Raw genomic sequence first — 22,339 nt, forward strand, 5'->3', positions numbered from 1 at the left:
GAAAATAGTGCTGTCAGACAGCGGTCCACTGTCTCATGCTTCTGCCTGTCTCGTGAGAAGCAATACTACCTTTGGCCAGACGATCTTTGTGAGGATGTTAGTACAGCAGACTGCCCCAGAAGATAGAGATGGCGTCTCGCTCCAGAGCAGAGGGCAGGCATGTTTACAGGCCAGGGTCATAAAAATAATATCTTGCTTCAGGGCAAAAGTCAGACAAGGTTACTGCCCAGTAAAAAGGACTTGGGGGTCCCTGAGCCCAGGTTTCCTGCTCTCATTCAGCCACCTGTGTGTGTGGCATCACCTGGTCCCGATCACTTTGGTCCTTCAGAGTTAGAGTTTGGGCAACTGGTTACCAGTTACAGTCTTTTTGCTTCTGAGCACATCTTCTGTCTCTGACTCAAGGATCTCATGTCTTGTTCCTACCCCTTATTCTAAACTCATTTGTCACAGCCCTTGTTTGGTTTGTTCCCTCTTTTTCTCCTCCTCTTCCCCTCCTTCCCTTTCTCCCTTTCTTTTGTTTTCTTTGTCTCCCCTCAAACAGGTGAGGGCTGTATGTGGCCTACCCATCACTGGGCTAGACGGTGGGCTGGCTTGGCCTGGTCATTGTCTCTCACCTGCTGGGCAGCTCCTTCTCCAGCACCACTCCCTGCACAAGTTATCCGGTCCCTGTCTCACTGCTTTGAAGCCTCCTGCCTTCCCCACGTGGTTCTCTGTGCACCGGCACATACGGAAAATCATAGCCCCAGCAGGTGCTGTCCCTGGGGCCCTTGCCCTCTCTCCCCTCTTCTGTCGCGTGGACTGCACTCCAGGGCTGTCCCTAGAATGGCTGCGTGTGTCTCACTGTTCTCTCCCTGCTTCCTACTAAGTTCTTCAGGAGTTGCTGATTTGGATGGGGGACAACCAGCAGCACGTGGGCCTGAGGAAGAGGAAGGGCTGCTGAGCCCCAGGTTCTCGCCAAGGTGACACCACCTGCCTTCTGACGGGCTCAGCTTCGGGAACAACATGGGTGAGACAGCGCTGCAAATTCTCGCTGGGGCCTTGCTCTCTCTCCTTTTCCCTCACACTGTGTGGTGCTTATTCCCCAAATCTGACGCACGTCCCGCTGTCTCTACAAGGACTTTATTGGAAAATTAGAGGCAGCTGTTTTGGAGACTGCTCATCAAATGCTATCAAAAGGCAGTGGTGCTGTTTCACCCTCTCCTCCCCCATCCCTTTTCCTCCTACGCCATCCCCAGAGAAGGCTGTTAAGAAGGGACTAGAAACAAGCTTTATTGTTTTCAAGTTGTATAGTTATTTACATGTATCTTCTTCTTCTGGTAACTAAATGGAATAGGGACTGTAAGTACAGAATGGTCACGAGGCTGGAGGCAGACACCAGCTGTGGTAGATGAGGCCAAGCAAGCAGAGGGCCTGAGTGTCAGAGAAAATGGAGAAGGGCCAGAGGGGTGAGGATGCAGACAGGCCACCTGCGACACCCATGGGGCATGCTTAAGGGGTCCTTGCACCTTAACAGAAATGCTGCTCCTGATGGGGGCCTGTGACCAGTCACGCCTTTCCCCCCAGTCACCGTCCTCACATGTGTGCGTCAGTGACCTGGTGAATACTGAATGTTGTGATGGCCCAGTTACCGTCATCACGTGTGTGCATCAGTGACTTGGTGAATATTGAATGTTGTGAAGAATGGCTATCATTTCACTAGACCACTATGGGATTTTTTTTGTGAATTTACCACTTTTCGCTGTTATAATAATGTGATGCATTTCTTAGTTCTTAAATCCCTGCCTAGATACCTCCTTTCAGTTGGATTCCTGGAAATGAGATTCAGTTAAAGGACATAAACACACACATTCAAGGCTTTAGAAAGTCACTGGGCCAAGTGCGTAAGACACACAATAGAGATTGCAGCCCCCACAGCAGGAGCTCCCATCCTCCCCAATGTCAGCGGTTTCACGTTTGGATGTTGGGTAACTTTGAAGCAGAAAAATTTTGCGTTATTAGTTTTTATTTATTCAGCTAGCGGAGTTGGGCATTTTATGTTTGCTGTCTGTATTTTACGGATTCCCTACTGACGTCTTTGGGGTGAGGTTCTAAAGGTAGAGAATGTGTGTGGGTGGAAAGCCTGTCGCTGGGCCTTCTCAGCCCTCTCTCTGCATAGCTCCTCCTGCTCCGTGGAGTATTTCCAGAGACGGTCAGATGTCTTTCGCATTCTTATATTAATTTCACTTTGACACTTGATTCATCCTCTTTTTTAGAGACTTTGGTTATTGTTGTTCTACCATAAGCTCTATATACTGTTTGGTAGTCCCAGGCATCAGTTCTGTGTGATGAGAGGGGCTGCAGGAAGGGGCTGTGCCAGCTGGCAGCACCAGAGCCTGAAGTCAGGCTGTAACAGTGAGCCTGTACACGGAGGTGCACAGAGCCAGCCAGGGGATAGCTACGTAGTTTTTCTTTACCCACATGAAAGAGCACTTCACATAAAATGGTTTTCTTTTCAAAATTAAAAATGTTTAGAAGTATATCTTTTTTTTAATATAAATGAGGCTTTAAATGTAGATTTCTTTCTTTTCCCAAAAGCTTCCATTGAGTTCTAGTCTTTGCCAATATACCTGCAAACAAGCTTTATTTAGCAGAACTTTTCCCAAGAACCACGTTCATCACTGCCACACCTCCTTTACCTCAGGGCCACAGAAAAAAAGTACAGTGGAAATTTCTGGAAAGTTGGGGCTTTTTGCTTTTTTTTTTTTTGAGTGCAGCTTTAAATAATTTTCAAGAATAAGAAAATACAGTAAAGCTCATTTGGCAGAACACAGGAGTTTTGTGTTCTAGTTTAAGCAAACAGTTCATTTGAAAAGTGTTAGCAAGAGAACAGAAAAATGTTTATGTGAATGAGAAGTGACTGCAAAACAAAATTTGGCAAGAGTTTCTTATTTTGAATATACATAGGAAAGTCATAACAGAAAATAAAATTAAGAATTTAGGTATAGTTGTTGGTTGTTCAGTGAAAATGGTGCCTCTGCAGGTCCGGATGAGAATGGGAAAGTCATTCTGAATCGAAGAATCACTTGTTTTCTTTGGCGGGGTTAGGGGAGCAGCAGAGGCAAAGGGATGGTAATGTGGGGAGGCGCTCCTGGGGTCTGGGTGTGCACCCACTTCCTTAGATGCAGCGGGAGGAAGGGTTGAAGCCCTTGAACTGGAAGAGGAAATGGTTTCTGTTCTTTGAGTACTTTGTACAGTTTGGGCTTTGACTTTTAGACTAACCTGTGAAGACAGAAAATTACACTCACACTGGTAATGGAGAGTTTCCTAACTCGTTTGGTGCAATTTTCGGTCATAAAACAAAAGCAAAACATGGTTTCTCTTATCACTAGGAAAGGGAGATGGCTGAAGTGGCTGTCAGCTCAGTCTGGGAGGGAGTTGGGGCTCGAATGAGTAATTAAATGTGACTTAAGCACTTTGTTGTCCTCAGGATGGGTGCTTTGCTTTTAGGAAAATTGTACTTACTTATAAAACGGGGTGGGGAGCGGGGGAGAAAAGCTAAGACCAGCTCATTATTACTTCAGGTTTGCCTACATTTTCATACTTTGGGGAACTGGTAAATACTTTCAAAAAAATTAGAGAAACGTTAGTTCTGGATACTTTTTGTTAGCAATTCTTTTCTTATACATACGGTAGGTTAAAAAAACATTATGGTAGCAATTATGAGATAAATTATAGTTTCATGAAATTATGTACTTGAACTGTATTTTCATCTTGCCATAAGTGTGTTGGTTTTACCTCTTAACTTTGAATAGACATCTGGTTATTTGGCGAATTCTAAAATAAGGCTTTTAGGAAAATTCTGTATATTTGGGAAGTTATATTTTGTTGTATTATGTTGCTGTAGCTGTTCGTTAATTTCACTTGACTTCTAAAGCTGCCAGAGTGAATTAACTTGTGTTTGAATTCATCCCGGAAGTGCTTATACTGACTCTGTGCTAATGACCTTTTGTTTGTCACTGACTGGACTGTTACCGGTGGTATGAGAGTGTCACAGTGTGTTGTCAATAGTGCCCAAAACATGGACCAAAATTATTTTTGGAAAAAAAAAAAAAAAATACTCCCAGAAACGGTAAGGTTATGGAGCTTTTTGTAAACATAAGAGAAAGGAATTCAGTTATCCTGCTATGATAAAATGTTTAAAACAAAGCGAATAAGCAGTGTCATATAAAATAACAAATTTTATTTCTAGAAAATATTTTACACTAACTGTGCACATGCACACACCCACACAGAGCTTAACCACACATGGATTTCCTTTAATAAATCTACCACATACTATTATATTACAATTTATAATAGAGTTTTTGAAGACACAATGGGGAAAGCTTTGTCATTCATTTATAAACCGTCCATAAATTACAAAAGAAAGGCAGTCTGAAAAGTATGTATAAAGAGTAAAAACAATTTACAAGTGGACAAGAATTACAAAAGAGTAACCATCAAATACATCTGCCAGCAACTTTGTAAGTCTTTTGTTTGTTCGAACGCCAATGATGAAGATGGGTATGGACTCATTTGGAGCAGATTTAAATGTAGCATGTTTTTGGTGTGGCTTATGCATTATGTGGATTACTTGTGTGCCGTTCATTGCTGTGTATTTGGGTATGGCATTTTGACAATGGAAGTAACAGAAAACCATATGCCACAAAATAGAACATTAAAAGCAATGAAGATTAGCGGCTTTCTGGAAGGTTGGAGTATTGGTGTTTTACCAACCAAAGTTACTTTCGCTCCTTTTCACTTTTTTGAATGATTGAGTAAACATTTTCTGTGTGTAGCCTGGCTGGCTGTGAGAGACTGTAACTAGTATCTTAAAATGCACAGCCTGTACAACTTGATCTCGAACCACTGTGTCAGTGAGGATGAAGACCACTGAATGCACGACACATACAAAGTATACACTGTGTTTTTATTAGACAGTACAAATCATTGTGCATTTATAAGGCAGAACATCAAGGCGAATTAAACTAGGAATTTCAAGACCAGAGTCAAAGTGGAAGTTATGCATTATGAGGCAAGCATTTTGAGAAGGGAGAAAGGTTGGAAAATCATTCCTTTACGGGCGGATGACAGATGCACAAAGACTGGAATTACAGGTAGGGAGGGAGCTACAGGTGATAGCTATGCGCCCCCCTGTTTGTTAATAAGACGTCCCCTCCCACCTCCCAAATCAGAGCTTGGACAATGAGAGCGGACTGCCAGCGGTGACAGAGAACAACCGCTCCTCTTTGTTCTCGCGGTTGGTTTAAAGTGGATGGTAGTGCAAAAGTGCATTTCTCTACTGGTGTCAGGGGAGAAGATTGGGTTTTTTAGGAAGTACTTGAGTCATGAAAGCCCTAGTTTGGAATTAAAGAAAATTACATAGATTTGGCAGTTGTCCGGAAGTACATGAATCATTTCACTGCACCCAGCTTTTTCAGCAGTTTCTTGCCTTTGGAAAGCAGCCCCTTTTTCTTTTTCGAGGACATTTCCCTGCCTCTCCCAGGACTACCAGAACCCATAGATGACGTAGGTGACCCCGAATGGAGATGGACTGTGGGGGATGGAGCTCTCCTTGCTGTACCTGAACCCTCAGGAGGAACCTAGTAGGTACAGTGTTACAGTTTATTGAGTGTGTGAGCGCCAACAACAGAATTCACTTGGTAACATCGTACTGTCCCCATTTCCCACCAGGAAAGGTCAAGGGGGTTCATTTGTTCTTTCGGTTGTTAAAGTATGCCATGAGAAGCAAAGGTCCTCTCCCACAGCACGCCAGAGAGAGGGCCCAGACATAAATGTGTGGGTTCCGTTTCTCTGTCTCAAGGGAGTGCGGGATGGCCATTGCTTTGGCAAAGCTAAGGCAGGTAATAATTCACTTTGTAAATGAAGACTAAGGGCAGGGGAGACATTATTTGAAATTAGGTTGATAGTAAAGTTGGCCGAGTACCCATCAGTAATCTTAAAAAGCAAAAGTTCATAAAGGGAATTTTGTATTGGAAACTATTTGGTTATATAAAATCCTGATATTGTTAAAGTGCATTTCTGGGTTGGTTAGTCTACTATAGAAATATTGGAGATGGCACACTGGTTGGAAAAAAAAAAAAAAAACTAAAATGAACCTTAATTACAATCAAAGAAAGCTTAAAGGCCCTTAGTGGATGCTTGCATTATTTCCAAATAATTGAACATGAATTTTCCTCAGTAGACAGCACATGGTAGTATTTCAGTATACATTAAGCGCTTAATAGTGCTTCAGGGGGGTAGACTTTTACTCTGATACGCTGCAGGACGACTTTACCTCGCTTCCTTTTACAGCGAAGCATGTGCCTGCGTTGACAGAGCAGCAGCATTCCTCCGGCCCTCCCTCCAGAGCAACTCTTGCCATGGGAGTGTTCAGTATTCAGCAGGCAAATGCTCTAAGCCAAGGGGCTTCAAGCTTGCTTGGATTTAAAATCAAGGTCTAATTCTAATGGAAAACACCTAGTAAAGCATCCCAAAGCACACCTGAAGATACCATCTATTCCATCTAATGCGATCGTTTGAGCTGCGTGTTTCATCAACTTAGTATTGCATTGGTATACCAACAACTCCATGTTGCAGCAACTTCTCTCACAGAAGGTTGTGCTTTGAGGAGGAGCATAGCCCTCTCGTAAGGTAGAGGCAGGGTTACTTAAGGAAAACACGTGCTGGCCCTTCAAGCCAGCCTTTGGAGTGTTCAGAGCCAACACTCGATCGCCTGTGTTCACTACTCATCTGCTTGACCTTGGGTTAAGTTTCTTAAGTCAAACTTCCCATAGTAAACATGTTTGTTAGGTTGTGCTTTTTCCAAGAGTGGCTAACAATGCAATATGCAGCTCTATGTAAACACACAGTTAGCTTGTTAAGAAATATGTTCCCAATGTTGGCCTTTCAAATAGTCTTAATGCACACAGTAGGAAATGATGATTAAAGATGATTTGCTTCACTATAAATTCAGTTGCTTTACAACTGAGACCAAGTAATATTCTGATTATTTAGGTCCAATAATTTTTTGAGACATATTTCTTTTTATCTTTTTTTTTTTTTGTGAACCCCACAATGAAGCCTTAAGTCTACCACATTGGCCCGTTTAAGGTAGCTTAAGTTGGTATCTTTATCGGTATCTTCAGTTGCTCACTTACGTGAAGGCTACATTGCCTGATTAAGGTGTGAAATGAACACTCTTCTTCTGTTTCCAAGCAGATGAGCAAAGAAATAAAAATATATATATATAAAAATATAATACATAAAAACTTGCAGTGATGAAATAAAATAAAAATGAGATACTAAACATGAATGTAATCTAATAGTTAAATATGCTTGAGAAGCCCTTGGATCCCTGTGAAGAGACTAAAATCCTAACAGAGGGCAAATAACCTTCATTGCCCACCAAATCTGAAGAGGAGCCATCCTCTTTTCATTCTGGATCAAACTGAGATGTGTTTCTATAATGTAGAATGGGACATTTCTTTGTGAGTAAAGGCAGATTGATTAGAATTGAAAGGGTCTTTTTTTTTTTTTTTTTGTAAAATGAGTAACATTTAGAATTAAGAATTTTTTAGGCACAACTCTAATGGAAGGGCAGAGGAAAAAAAAAAATCAGGGTATATGCTTTTCGGCCCAAGATATAAAAATACCAGTGCAGAGATTGTATTAGACCACATATGGCAGAACGGGACAGAGCTTTAAAAGGCTAAATAGGTTTGCTTACCCTTTTTGCCTTTGAGCGCATTGGTGTATCTTGAGAGTAGTGGGATGGAGCATCAGAAAGATAGACTTCGACGTCGTCAGGCACTTCTTCCAAGAAGTTTGAGGGCACAAGGCCTTTCTGCCCATTCAGCTCCCCCTAAAACACCAGGGATGAAGCAGAAGAACAATTTATTTTTCTAGAAACTCACATCTTGCTTTAGCTAAAGGAATATAGCTCAGAGTACAGGTAGATGGTGAGTTTATTCTGGTTCAAAAGTGGCAGGACTCGAAAGGACTCTAAATTAGGGTTTCCAGATTTTCCTCAGCAACACGCAGAGTCCTAAGCCCCTTTCCTGGGGTCTTGATTTTGCCTGTTCAGTGGGGAGCTGAGGAATCTGCCTTTTGGCCAAGCAGCCCCTGGAATTCTTAGGATCAGGCTTCTGAAGGAAACACTCCTTGGTAGATCTCATTTAGTGGTTCTCGGGCCTGGCTGATCTGAGGCACGAGGGAGCTGCTAAAAACACCATCGCTCAGCACACCAGCCCAGACCGATGACGGACACTTTTGGAGAGAGGGGACCCGGCGGGCCTAACATGCCGGCAAGCTTGAGACCTACTGATCTACTCAGCCTTGAGATTGTCCTCCCTCTTCCTCATGGACATGTTCTTACCGTAAACATTCAAACAATATGGGGAAAATGAAAGTGTCTGTTGATACCGCCTCAGACATTACTGCTTCAGGTTGGTATATGTCCTTCCAGAGCTTTCTACTCATTTACATATCTATGCCTTGTCTAAAGTCGTGATCCATAAGTCCAGCCGCCTACTGGTCATCTGCACCAAGTGGCTCACGAGCCCAGCATGTCACGTCTTCCCCAAACTCTCATCTGCCCCTAAAGTGCCTAAACCAAGTTCAAAATTGGCTGGCACTGAGCAACACGGGATCCTGTTTCTCTGTGTATAAGGTCTAGGAGATGACATGAAGAGCCTACTGCATCAAAACACCTGTGCAGTGAAGGCCACCGCAGAGTGACGAGCACCTGTGGAATGGGAGCAAATGTCTGCAAGTCATCTCTCTGCTAACAGGTTAATATCTAGAACACATAAACAACTTCAAAAACCCGATGAAAGACGTTTCTCCAAAAATGAGACTCAGGTGGCCAACAGGCACATGAAAAGATGCCCGTCACCATGAATCTCCAGGGAAATGCAATTCAAAACCATGTAGTACCACCTCACACTACTATCAGTAAAAAAAAAAAAAAAAAAAAATGGAAAAAACAGTTACTGGTGAAGATACGAAGAAACAAATACTCATGCACTTTCAGTGGGAAGGTGAGATGGTGCAGCTGCTATAGAAAACAGGATGGCAGTTTTGCAAGATGGAAAGAGTTCTGGAGACGGACGGTGGTGATTGCACAGTGTAAACATACTTAACACTACTGAACTATATACTTAAAATTATTTTAGATCTTTTTTTTTTTTTAACTGAGATAGAGTCTTGCTCTGTCACCCAGGCTGAAGTGCAGTGGCGTGATCTCAGCTCACTGCAACCTCTACCTCCCAGGTTCAAGCAGTCCTCCCACCTCAGCCCTCCCAAGGAGCTGGAATTACAGGCACGTGCCACCACGCCCGGCTAATTTTTGTATTTGTAGTAGATACAGGGTTTCGCCATGTTGGCCAAGCTGGTCTCGAACTCCTGACCTCAGGTGATCCACCCGCCTCAGCCTTCCAAAGTGCTGGGATTACAGGCTGAGACACCATACCTGGCCAATTTTAGATAAATTTTATGTAGATTTTATCACAAAAAATAATTGGAAGAGGCAGCCCCACATACTTCCTGCATCTTCCTGTTCAGCGTCCCTGCCAGGTGCACACTCACTGCCCTGCCCTGCCCCACTCTTCTGCTTGGACCTTGAAGATCCTATTTTATTTACCTGTGACTATCCTGGGACTTCTCTCTCCGGCTCCATTATTAGCTTATTTTTCTCTGTTGACATTACAGGCTATTTCGAGGCCACCTATCCTTTTTACTGTGCATGTGCCCCTGCCGATTTCTTCCTATCAAGGGTTTTAAATAACATCTAAACACAAAGACACTCAAAAGTTATAACCAGTCAAGTCCCTCCCTCATTAGGTCCAACAGCCAGATTTCTCCTCCAGCCTTAGAAAAGAGTCTTCCTTTGGTTGAGCACCAGATGGAGTAGTTGGCTTATATTCGGGGACTGTGTTCTGTGAACACACACAGCTTTAAGCACCCATCTCCACTGGTGTCATGCTCACACCACAAGAGGCATGTGTACACCAACCCACAGAGGCTCCTGCAGAGCCAGGTCTCCAGGCCAGCCCCTGCTCTGGCTGAGTAGAATGTGGGTGGAACTGCCTGCACTGGTTATTGCTCTTGTTGTCTTGGGCTGAACACACATAGCCCTAGTAAAATCCACGTCAGAACGCACATGTGCCACGTCACTCCCCCATGTCTGATGCCTCTACCAGTGCATGCTACTGCACCCGAGGTGATGACTGGAGCTGCTCGCGGTGTGAATACTGCTTTGGCCTAAGTTCCATTCCATTTGGAGAGACTCAGATGTCCTGTTCATACCCCTCAAGCTCACAAGTTTCTAAGCCAGGTTTTCCATTCAACACCATTCTTATCCTTGCAGTCTCAAGGGCGCCCATCCCCTAGGTCAGAAACTAAGGCTCCCCCGGACGACATTCTCTGTCCCTCTAACTGACAGTCTGAGGTCTGGATAAGATCATCTTGAGTCTGCCTCTTGTCTGCCTTCCCCTGGTACTGACATAGTTCAGGCCATGTTTCCTGCCTGGACAGCTCCATATAGCATGTTACCTGGCTTCCTGGACCCACTCCCATCCCCCTTTAAAAACGTACCAACAAAACCCTTCACAGAATAACTTCCTCTAAAAAAAAATTCACCTTGACCTTTCCCTCCTCAGTCCCTCCATAATCTGATTTCTGCTTCTCTCCTATGCCTCATTTCCCACCACTTCTCTATTTGAGGCCAAACAGTAACTACCTGGAGGCCTGATGTCCGGACAGAATGGGAATCGGCTGAAAGGCAGAAAACACCAAAATCACTACCCTCCCAGTTTTCTCTGTGCCCCAGTCAGTGAGAAGTTCACTCATGTTTGCATACCTCTCTGGATTATCTTCCGTACCTTAGTACGCCACGTGATGGATGCTTTTGACATAGGAAGTTACATGATTTAAGATGTCAGATACCGAGATGCTGGGCTATAGCAAGAACAGCATGAGCTTGAAAATATGATGGGGTGTTAGAAGTCTTCAGTGTCCTCAGTGACTTAATGGGGACTGATGTAAATTAGGAAATAGCAAAAGGCAGAAACGTCCAGGTAGCACAGCAGGGGTCCCTCGGGGCTCCCTGCTTACACTTGTTTTATTGATACAGGATATAGCAGAACAGAGAAAGAGGAGGGTGATATTACAATATTAGGACCGGTGGAGTATTTGAGTTTGCTCTCTTGAGATGTTTAAGGTAACAGATATCAGAAAATGAAGTTCCAAGACATTTAAGATTTTTGGTATCAAATTAGGTGTCCCCTGTCATTGTTTATCAAATAAGAAATACTTAAATGAACTGAGCAGTCCGCTCAGTGAACACGACCAGCAAAATCATCCTAAAACTGTTTGGAGGAGTGGTCAATAAACAGAAGCATACATTTAATATTAATTTAGATCTACTTCCCACTATAATATAAAAATTTAGGCAAGACTATTCAAGAAACTAAGAAGATAAAACATAACTCAGGAATAGAAACATGCAGACAAGTTAGAAAAATCTTTTTAAATTCCAAGAAAGCACCATGCCCATTGTTTCTATATGTGAAAATCTAAATGAAAAGTACGTTCCTCTAAAGATACGTAGATTGTTAAAAATTGACTCGATAAGATAACCATTTAAGCAAATGAAAACTGCAGTCTAAAAAGATACTGAACCTAAAGGATCTTTGGGCAGATTCTAATAACCTTCAAATTACAGTAATTCCTATGTCACTCAATCTGCTCCAAAGCATAGAAAAAGATTGAAATCTTCTTTGTTTATTTGGTAATTCTATCATAATCCTGATACCAAAAGCCACAACAAAGGTATCCAAAGAATACAGATTATTATTATCTCTGGAATATAACTTCTGAATAAAATATTAGTAAATCAACTTCCAGTGCCTTAAAAATAGTATCATATATGATGGCCAGTAATTTACCGATGAAAAATAAGCATAGCAAACTAAAACTTTCTTAGCATTATAAAGGATACTTTCTTAGCATTATAAAGACCATCTATCTTTATTGATAGTCTACCCTACATATAACAGTGTAAAATATTAGTGGTATTCCTACTAAAATACATATCAAGTCACAGATTTCCTCATCTGTTATTGTGAGTTGTTCTAAGTGATCAGTAAGACAATTAAAAATGATGACAATTACAAATATTGATGAAGAAGAGGCAAAATAATGACAATCTGGGGGAACCCAGGGGAACTGGATAACAGAAATAAATGCACTCAGAAAAGTGATTTGTGGGGGACATGTACACACACACACCTTTCCGACATGTTTTCTAAATAACCAGTGGAAGATATACTGGGGGAAAAATCATTCACAATCGCAGTAAGATCTATATAATTCCTTTTTTGTTTGTTTTTGAGACGGAGTCTCGCTCTGTCACCCAGGCTGGAGTGCAGTGACGCGATCAAGGCTCACTGCAACCTCCACCTCCTGGGTTCAAGTGAATCTCCTGCCTCAGCCTCCAAAGTAGCTGGGATTACAGGCACCTGCCACCACGCCCGGCTAATTCTTTTGTATTTTTAGTAGAAACAGGGTGTCACCACGTTGGCCAGGCTGGTATCGAACTCCCGACCTCAGGTGATCAGCCCGCCTCAGCCTCCGTGTGAGTCACCGTGCCCAGCCATTGGATCTGTAAACTTAAGATATATAAAGGATGTGTAAGAATAAATCCATGAATCTTGTCTGACAGATGAAAGGAAAAACTTTTTAGAAGGAGGTACATGCTATGTCAGAATTGAAAGACAATACTATGTCTGTTTCTTCCAAAAGCGAAATGTACCTCTAAACAAAAAATTATAGATTGGTTGTGGGGGTGGGACTCTTTACAAAATGACTGCTCCCAAATGTAAAAACGCATGATAAAAATACAATAATTAAGGCAGCATGGAGTAGTGTTAAAGTCCATAAATACTCTTAAGTATTAAATTCCTATTTATACTTTAAAATGTATTACATTGTTTATTATTAAATGATTTTTTTAAAGTAGGGAAAGTGCAGATTATTTAGTAAATGTGTTGAGACATTCTCATAGTTAGGAAAAGATGATAGATACTTGAGATTTACATGTGGAAAAGGAAACTATAAAATTGAAACAAAATGAGGTGATTATTTCTATCACACTGAAGGACCTTTCGGGCATGACCCCCAAGGCGGAAACATCTGACCACATACAAACGTAAAATTCATCGTTAATAAACAACAAAAATGGAGAACCAAACACATACACAGTTAAAAAGCAGAGGTTGAGCTGGAAGTAACTATTTGAAACACATGTGACAAAGTATGAATATCCTCACCAAGGGCTGAACTCTTAAAAACCAGAAACCAGGCAGAGGAGAGAGCCTGGGAACTCCACACATGCCTGTGGCTGCAGCATCTGTTTAACTCAAAGAGAAACCTACCGTCCAGGATGTCATCACTTCTTGCCGATTCTGATAAAGGCAGCGGGGGAGCAGGTGGAAACACCTGTGCAAGATGGGGACCCCCACCGGGCTCTGCGCAGGGTCCTAAGTGGCCCTGTGGGCTTCTGGTCAGGGAGGGGGCAGCTACTTGCAAAGGTGCCCCAGCTGCAGAAACTCTGAGATAACCCCACCCCATTTCCTCCCTTCTTTGCCCCAGGGAATATTCAAGATATGCCCCAGGGGAACAGAAAAGGAAGGAGGGTGGCTCTGAGGTCGTTGCCGGGAATCACCCGCAGCAAGGTGGGGCGGGGTGTTCCCTGCTGCTAACAGCAATAGGCTCTAGATAAAAGGAAAGGGAGAAGTCCTAAAATCTGGGGTGTTTTAGTTATGTATTTCTTTGCTTATTTGTATTTCTTTCTTTTCCTAAAATTTATTTCTGACCTATACAGTAAGTAATCTAGAAACTTAAATTGTTTTGTAAATGTTTGGGTGGCAGCAATTTAAAAAATAAGAATATGAATGTATTTGTTTTGTTTATAATGTAGATCCATTAAAAAGACTCGTATTTGCAAGGAAGAAACAATGAAGTTCACAGTCCCAACTTTCTAGATTATAACTCAGCAAAGAGACAAGCCAATTAAGCAACGCTGGCTGTCAGCAGCCGTATGAGGTTCATGCCCAGTTTTAAGAGAAGGAACAGACTAGCAAAACAAAACACACGAAATAAATGAAAAAGAATACAATCATAAATGGTACCTCTTGATATTTCCAAAACTTACATAATAAAATCCATCTTCATCAATTTCACCAAAAACGGTAATAATATCTCCTGTGCAAAATGTAAGTTCAGCCTGTGGAGATGAAACGTCAAATTAATAGTATTTTTCTATACAAAAGTAGTTGCTTTTTTAAAAATAAGTTCTCTATGCTTTCCCTTACTACTTGAGAATTTCTGGTATTCACCGACTCTTTCCGTCAAATCAAGGTAGAAGCTTCTGGAAAGTCAGGACAAACCAAGATAATGCCCCCCAAAAGAAAATGCTGCCGTGCTTTGATTTTGGCCGAAATTCAAGATTATTACCATGTTCTACTGGTAATACATTTTTCAAGCTAGTGAAATAGTTAACTGTAAAAACCTGGAATATTAGGAAAATGTTCTCTGTAGTATAAGGACCATTACATAAATATCTTTCGCTGAGTATTTTAAAACCTACTCAATTATTAATGAAACATCTATTTATTTGTCAAGACAGAATCTCACTGTGTTGCCCAGGCTGGAGAGCAGTGGCGCAACCTCGGCTCACTTTAACCTCCGCCTTTTGGGTTCAAGCAATTCTCCTGCCTCAGGCTCCTGAGCAGCTGGGACTACAGGTGTGTGCCACCAAGCCTGGTTAATTTTTATATTTTTTAAAGAGATGGGGGTTTGCCATGTTGCCCAGGCTGGTCTTGAACTCTTGAGCTCAAGCAATCTGCCCACCTCCCAAAGTGCTGGGATTACAGGCGTGAGCCACCGCACCCGGCCTGAACATCACTTTATTCAGTGTCTATTCTGGGCCAGGCTGCAACCCTGAGTCAGGTGGTGTCAAACACGCCTCACTGCCCTCAGGAGCCCAACTGACCCAGCACATTTCAGTTCACAGTCACCAAGCAGAACATGGAAACAGAAATCTAGATGATATTAACAACCAAACACATTTTCTTTCTAAATGTAAAAATGAGGGAATATAGTTGGCGAACCAATGGCTTGTCAGCGCCAAGTACTGTGTAACCTGGGTTCACATACACCTTGTCATCTCAGCTGGTGGCTGCAGAGACTGGAGACCCCATCTCATTTCTGAAGGCAGCGGTTTCAGCCTTCAAGACACCAGGCATCCCAAGCGGTGCTGGGCGACGCAACCTCACCTATCACTGCTTTCCTCTCTACTGTTCTGTGTGTGGGGCCTACTGCTTTGCTTTTGTTTGCTGACCACATGTGATGGGCTTTTATTTCTCTCCCAAAGATGGCCCTCAGGTGGCAGCACCATTAGATGTGGATGACAGATTGCTCTCTCTGTGGTGGCACAGGAAAATCTGGGCCACAGGGACAGGGCTCGTCAGGGGCTGGCCGTGTCCCTGGGAATCCCATGATTTCTCTCCTGCGTGGCCATGTCTGCATCAGCTGTCCCTCGGGTTGGCAGCCCTTCCTACGGATGGTTTGGAGAGAAGGAATGAGAAGGTGAACACACGTGGCCTCAGTGTGGTACACCACGAGGGGATGGGGTGTGGTTTTGTGTCCGTCATGCAGCACAGTGTTTGGCTGGTACCTCAACATCCACGTTGGGTGAGCTTTCTCTGGGGTCATAGTCATACAGGGCCACCATTCTCCGGGTTGATACTGAATGATGCCTGCCACTTCTTCTGCTTCTCTCTGTTCAAATCACAAGGGGGGAGGAAAGCCATCATGACGTTATTTCACTTAGCAGCGTTCCCCCTCCTTCCGTGTCACACAAGGCCAATGCAGCTGCAACCTGGCATCGCTAACAGGGCCACATGCTCCTGGGCACTCACATCAGCCAACGTCTCTACTTTGGGTCAGTCGTCCGGGACTCCATATTCTTACATTTTTGCTGTAGTATGGTTTCTCCCCCTTAGTAACATAAACATTTTCCTTCCTCCAGTCTGTCCATTAAGCCAGTGAGACTCACATGAAGCACAGGGCTCTCAAACAGCAAATTTAGACGGCTTTGGCCAGCACAGGGAGGCCATAGCTCGTGAGGCCCTGCACAGTGCACGGTTGTGACCATTGCTCTGGGAAAGGCCCCTAGACACCGTTTTAAAAGTGCCTGTTTGTGTAACTGTGGTGGCATGACGAAATCAAGTCATGCTCCCCTGAGTCGAGGCAAAACTAAGGCACCGTCTTCAGGAGAAGCATGAATATAAACAGGGATGCCTTCTCCACCCAGCCCTGTGGCTTCCCCCAGGCTGCTTCCCTGGCATCCTTCCACTGTGGTTTAGCAGTGGCCGTGGAGAAGAGCCCAGCTCTGCACAGTCGACTTAGAGGTGCATTCCCATGGCCTGGCTCTGTCTCTGCCACAGATGGGGGCCTGGGCGTCATCCCAGCACACTCAGAAGCATAAGAAGGGGCTGCAGAGGAATTGCCCTAGGCTCTGCCCAGCGTGAGCGCTCCACACAGATAACAGGTGAAAACTCTCGGGACGTAAGGAGGCCTCAGTGGAGAGCCGCAGGACCTGGCCCAATCAGGAAACCCCTGTCAGACTGAAGGTGTGGGGCTGGGAAGGACTTTCCTCCTGGCGAAAGTTGGCATTTGTGTGTTTCTTCTAAACACAGCTACTTTCTGCTTACATTTCATTTGGGGAATTCCAGACAGACAGATGAACACCATCAAAGGCAACTATCTTAACGGCAGCTAAAGTCAGCGATGTGGCTTTTCAGTGGTTTTCAGCAGGTATAGGGGCCACTTGCATAGACCTGCAGAATGCCAGCGATTACTCCCCTTGGGTTCTGGTTACAAGCCACTGCTGTAGTTTACAGGACGCACACAAGCCTCTGTGCACGTGTCCTCTGTCGGACCTGCACGTGTGTGTCTCCTTGCATTATGACCTCACCCAGAGGTTAGTGTTTCTCAGCATTCTTCGTGTTACAGGGAATGTTACAAGTCTGACTTTGGAAAGGTGGCATAACAACATACATGTACTTCTCGCTGAGGTAGAACTTACCTACACTAAGGCTCCTTCTAGCGTGCAGTACTTTTACTTTGTGATAAGCACATACGGTCCAGAAACCCCACAACAATCAAGATATACACCGGCCATATATACAAGTGGATATACAAGTGGTCCTCTGTAGTCACTTCAGCCCAGGTAACCACGGATCTGTTTCCTGTCCCAGACTTTGGCCCTTTCCAGAATGTCACTGAAAGGGACTCATACAGAATGTAGCTTTTGAGACAGGCTTCTTTCATTTGGATGATGCCTCTGAGATTCACCCTTGTCACTGGCTGCATCAGCAGTGGCTCTGTTCCATTACTGTGTTGGCTCCATTGTGTGGGGCGCCTTCCCTCCATTACTCAGTCACCAGCTAAAAGCACCTGAGTTGTTTCCAGATTTTGATGACTGTTGGTCATCAAAACATCAAACATATTCATGTACAGGTTTTGTGTGTGTGAACGTAAGTTTCCCTTTCTTTTGGGTAAGTGTGTAAGAGTGAAGTTGTTGGATTGTATTGTAAACGCATATATAACTTTATAAGAAACCAGCAAACTGTTTTGCTGAGCAGTGATGCCATTATCCACTTTCACCAGCAGTGCAGAGGCCCACCTGGCCCACTTTGTGCCCACACCTGCGACGGCCAGTCATTTTAATCTTAGCCATTCTAAGTGTGTGTGCATTGGTTTCTCAGGGTGGTTTTAATTTGTATTTCACTGGTGATGTTAAGCATCTTTTCATGTGCTTATTTGCCACCTACATATCACCTTTGGTAAAAGGTCACTTAAATATTTTATACATATTTTTATTGGATTGTTTCCTTGCTGATGAGTTTTGAAAAGTCTCTGTGTATTCTGAACACAAGTCCTTTTCCCAATGGGTTACTTGCAAGTATTTTCTGCCAGCTTATGGCTGTCTTTTTATTCTGCACTTCTCCAGCGCAGAGTATTTAATTTTGGTGAAGCCTAACAGTGACTTTTTCCTTTTATGGATCATGTTTTAATGTCCTGTCAAAGAAATCGTTGCCTGATTATTGTAAAGTTTTCTCCAGCATTTTCTTCTGGAAGTATTAGAGTCTTAATTTTTATACTTAGAAGTATGATCCAATTTTACTGAAGTTTTTACTATGGTGAGACTATGGGTTAAGATTCATTTTTGGCATATGGATGTGCAGTAGTGCCAGCGCCAGTTATCGAAAAGAGCATCCTTTCTCCGTTGAATTGCCTTTTTACCTTTGTCCAAAATCAGTGGACTTCATATGTATGGGTCTGTTTCTGGACTTCATTCTGCCCCATTAATCTACGTTTCTATCCTTTCTCCAATACCACGTTACCTCAATTAGCTAACCTCTACAGTAGTAAGCTTCCACTAGCTTACTTGAATCTTCCAACCTTCTTGTTCTTGTTGAAAATAGTTTTGGCTATTCCAGTTCCTTTGCCTCTCCATATACATTTTAGAATTAGCTTGTTGAATCTATATAAATCCAGGCACAGATTCTGAATGGTCTTGCACTGCATCTGTAGGCTACCTTGCGGACAGTTTATATAACAATATTAAGTCCATGAATATGATCTCTCTGTCCATTTATTTAGGTATCTGATTTCTTTCCTCAGTGTCTTCTGGTTTTCGTCATACAAATACTGCACATGTTTTGTTAGATTTCATACTAAGTAGTTCATGTTTTGTTGTGTCATTGTAAATGGCACTACTTTTAAAATTTTTAATTTCTAAATTTTCATTTCTCACATATGGAAATACAACTGATTTTTGTATATTGACCTTGTATCCGTTGAGGTTGCTACACTCCATTTGTTAGTTCTAGGAACTTTTTTATCCTTTGAGATTCCTTGAGATTTTCTAAGTAGATTTCCATGTCGTCTGTGAATAGAAAAAGTTGTATTCCTTCCCTTCCAGTCTGTATGCCAGGTGTGACTTTCCTTCACTATGTCGCCCTGGTTATGACCCCCAGTATGATGTGGAAAAGGAGTGGTGAGGGCCAAAGTCCTTGTCTGTGCCCAGTCTCAGGAGGATCGCATTCAGCCTTTCACCATTAAGGATGATAGTTTCTGGCGATGGCGGGGGTGGGGTGGGGCGGGGCGGGGGGTACGTAGATATATCAGGCTAGGTTTCCTTGGCCTTCCACATTTTAAAAAATGGAATAAAAAACATTTAATCTAATTGATAATATAAATCAAGTTACCATTCCTTAAAAGAAATTCTTGTATACTTTCCGGGTCTGTGGTGTACAGGGCCTGTATTCTCTTCGAAACAGGCTTAGTCCACTTCGGGAAAGAAGATCTTAACAAAAGTGGATGGGGGATAAAGGGCTCAAAGATCTTCAATCTCATGGGTTTAATGTGGGCGATATATTCACACTAAACCTTGACTATTAGATGTGGATTCTGTCTTGAGATGATGCGCTTATTAATGCCAAAAAAGGTTGAAATGTTTTGATTTTGTGATTATCCTTAAAACTATGTATAGTGTTTGAAGCACTGCATTTTGTCTTTGAAGTCTGATTTAGAAGTTAATCAAGTTTTGAAGTATTAAACCTTAAATATGAATGCTATAAAACTGATATCTCTCTACAGCGTTTTAGAAAAAATAGAGGCTTTTTTTGAGACAATAGAGGCTTTTTAAATGAATACATTGTCATTGTACATGGAAAAAAATTTAAAACTCATAAATGTAATGTTGCTTAAAAATCACTGAAAATAGTTTTGCTGCATTCTCACGGGTGCTTGCAGACTGGCTTAAGATAAATGAAGGAGTTTCATGTCCACCCAAACTAAAGAGAAAAGAGCTTTTGTGCCTCTTGGATAAGCAAAGGTCACCTAAAGAATGAAAGGCACAGCACTCCCCTGACCACCCACTGAAATTTACTGTAGACAGGCTGATGTTCAAACCATATGACCAGAAGGCAGCTAATCATGTGTTTTCTAGATGTGATAAATTTTTTGCAAGCAAGACTGTACTTCATCGCCCATTAGATCATCTGTGTCTTCACATTTATGTACGTGTGTCCCTAAAGCACGCAGACGACTGGCAGTCCTGGTTTGGAGAGTGGCTTTTGCCCAAGAAAAATCACTGGTCAACATTTACATGACTTTGGCATATTTAAATGATGCAACTTGGGGTCTCCTCGTCACCACTTGCCTCTCTGAGCAGCAGGCGTTTTGTGCGATAAAATGCACAGGAAAGGTGGAATAGGGGTTTACGCTTACCTATTTTCTCCACAGGTGTATTCAGAGGCAGAAAGCCCTGTCTAAGCAGCTGATCCATCATCTCCTCGTCATCTGCTTGTATTTCAGAGACCATGTTACAAGGGATAAGGCCAAGCCGGGCACAGGTTTCCCCACGGTAGAATCCATCAGCGTCTTTATCACCATAAACCTAGAGCCGTGGGGAAAAATAAATCAAGCATTGTAATTGATTGGTTCAGAAATACAATAGTCCCACTGATGGTGAGTGAGTATAGTCAAAAATACATTTTAAATATAGTTTTAAAATACCATAGATCACCTGCATAGGTCACCCACGTGTATGCCACAGATGTGTACATGTAACCCTCGCTCTGGGACTGACTCAAGAGCCAGTTTTTCATCTAGCGTTTGGACAACCTGACATTCTTCTCATCAGGCAGGGGGTTTGCTTGGATGAATGCATGTATTTAAATTCACGCACATTAAAAGGGTGCGTGATGAGACCCCACTTGACCAAGAAGGACCAGGTAGGCTGCACAAAGCGGTGTTACTGTCTGCCTGAAATGGGTTTCTACGTAACAAGATAGTGCCACACAGCAGGCATTCCGACCGTTCTCAGATGCCAACTGTCAGGACCCTTGGTGTTGCAAACAGGGTTCAAGGCCCTCTGTCGTTCCCCTCTCCTACTGAACAGCACGCTGTCTCTCATTTTCCCTACTTAAAACTCACAAGGCTCCTCTTCTCTCAGAAGGCTGGATCTCACGGCCTGTAATCCCAGCACTGTGGGAGGCCAAGGCGCGCAGATCCCTTGAGATCAGAAGTTCGGGACCAGCCTGGCCATCATGGTGAATCCCTGTCTCTACTAAAAATACAAAAAAAATTAGCTGGATGTGATGGCGTGCATCTGTGGTCCCAGCTACTCAGGAGGCTAAGGCAGGAGAATCACTTGAATCCGGGAAGCAGAGGTTGCAGTGAGCCAAGATGGTGCCACTGTACTCCAGCCTGGGTGACAGAGCAAGACTCTGTCTCAAAAAAAAAAAAAAAAAAAAAAAAAGACGGCTGGCTATCAAAGGGATAGGAAACGGCCTCCATCAGGCGTGTTAAAGAACTAAGGCATGGAACTCCCGCCTCTAGCTACTGATGCTCCCTTCTTCCCTTTTCCCTCCCTTTTCCTCTCCCTCCTTCCTTTCTTGCCTGCCTGCCTGCTGACTGACAAGTGTTGTTTTAAAATTTGGAGCCTGTATATTTTTCTCAACAACATAGGCCCTAATAGAATCCAGAGTTCACAGGACATATGTGGGTGTTGGTGTGCACACAAACCGGGCAGACGCTGGAGAAGGCAGGTCCCTGGCCGTCACAGCACCCTGCCACCTCCTCCTGTGCCCAGCTCCCCGTGCCTCGCCCACGGCCTGCAGGAGAAGGCGGCTGACATGTCCCGCCCACGGCCTGCAGGAGTCGTCCTATCTCCAAGTTGCCAGTAGTCTCCGCCCCCGCGACCCAGACCCGCCTCAGGGGCTGTTGAAGCTGCCCCAGGCAGCGGTCCGCACCTTGATGATCTGGCCTTCTTTAAAGGGGAGCTCCTCCTCTGCAGCATCGGGGTTTGGGGACATGGTGAGCGGGTCGTAGTCAAAGAGAGCCACAAAGATCCGGGCCGGGAGCTCTTCGGCACCAGGGTCAGTTTCCGACTCTTCATAGAAGTCTGGAGAAAGGCGGTCTCGCCCGTAATCGTCTGAGAGCAAGTGGGGGTGAAGAACAGAGCGGCAGTGAGCCTCACTGAGGAGTGCACACAGGAAATGCAGCTTTGGAGCAGTGAGGATGGCAGCAGTTCCTTGACTTTTGTCTTTTTTGTGTCTTAACATGTAGGCAGAAATAGATCAGGAGGTCTAGCTCAGATGAATTGGAGAAGCACATAACTACAGCCACACTCTGTACCTGGCCACACCGCGTGTGAAAGCACTGAGACAGGCCTGGCCACACC

General features: G+C 43.6%; 1 protein-coding gene across 3 annotated transcripts in view; it reads right to left on the bottom strand.

Moving 5' to 3' along the window:
* Positions 1 to 4,202: 4,202 nt before the first annotated feature.
* RIMBP2 (RIMS binding protein 2) overlaps positions 4,203 to 22,339 on the bottom strand; it is a 235,147-nt gene continuing 217,010 nt past the window's right edge. For 2 of the 3 annotated variants that reach the window (XM_031936402.1, XM_031936401.1), the window contains 6 exons: positions 21,909 to 22,090; positions 20,383 to 20,551; positions 15,758 to 15,861; positions 14,234 to 14,305; positions 7,748 to 7,882; positions 4,203 to 5,621 (listed from right to left, as the gene is read on the bottom strand). In XM_031936402.1, coding sequence (XP_031792262.1) covers positions 5,433 to 5,621; positions 7,748 to 7,882; positions 14,234 to 14,305; positions 15,758 to 15,861; positions 20,383 to 20,551; positions 21,909 to 22,090 — 851 coding nt within the window. In that variant the 3' untranslated portion in view covers positions 4,203 to 5,432. Of the gene's footprint in view, positions 5,622 to 7,086; positions 7,226 to 7,747; positions 7,883 to 14,233; positions 14,306 to 15,757; positions 15,862 to 20,382; positions 20,552 to 21,908; positions 22,091 to 22,339 lie in introns of those variants that run through there. The other variant, XM_031936403.1, reaches the window with a different exon arrangement.

This window comes from Piliocolobus tephrosceles, chromosome 10 (assembly GCF_002776525.5).
Source record: "Piliocolobus tephrosceles isolate RC106 chromosome 10, ASM277652v3, whole genome shotgun sequence".
Classification (NCBI taxonomy): domain Eukaryota; kingdom Metazoa; phylum Chordata; class Mammalia; order Primates; family Cercopithecidae; genus Piliocolobus; species Piliocolobus tephrosceles.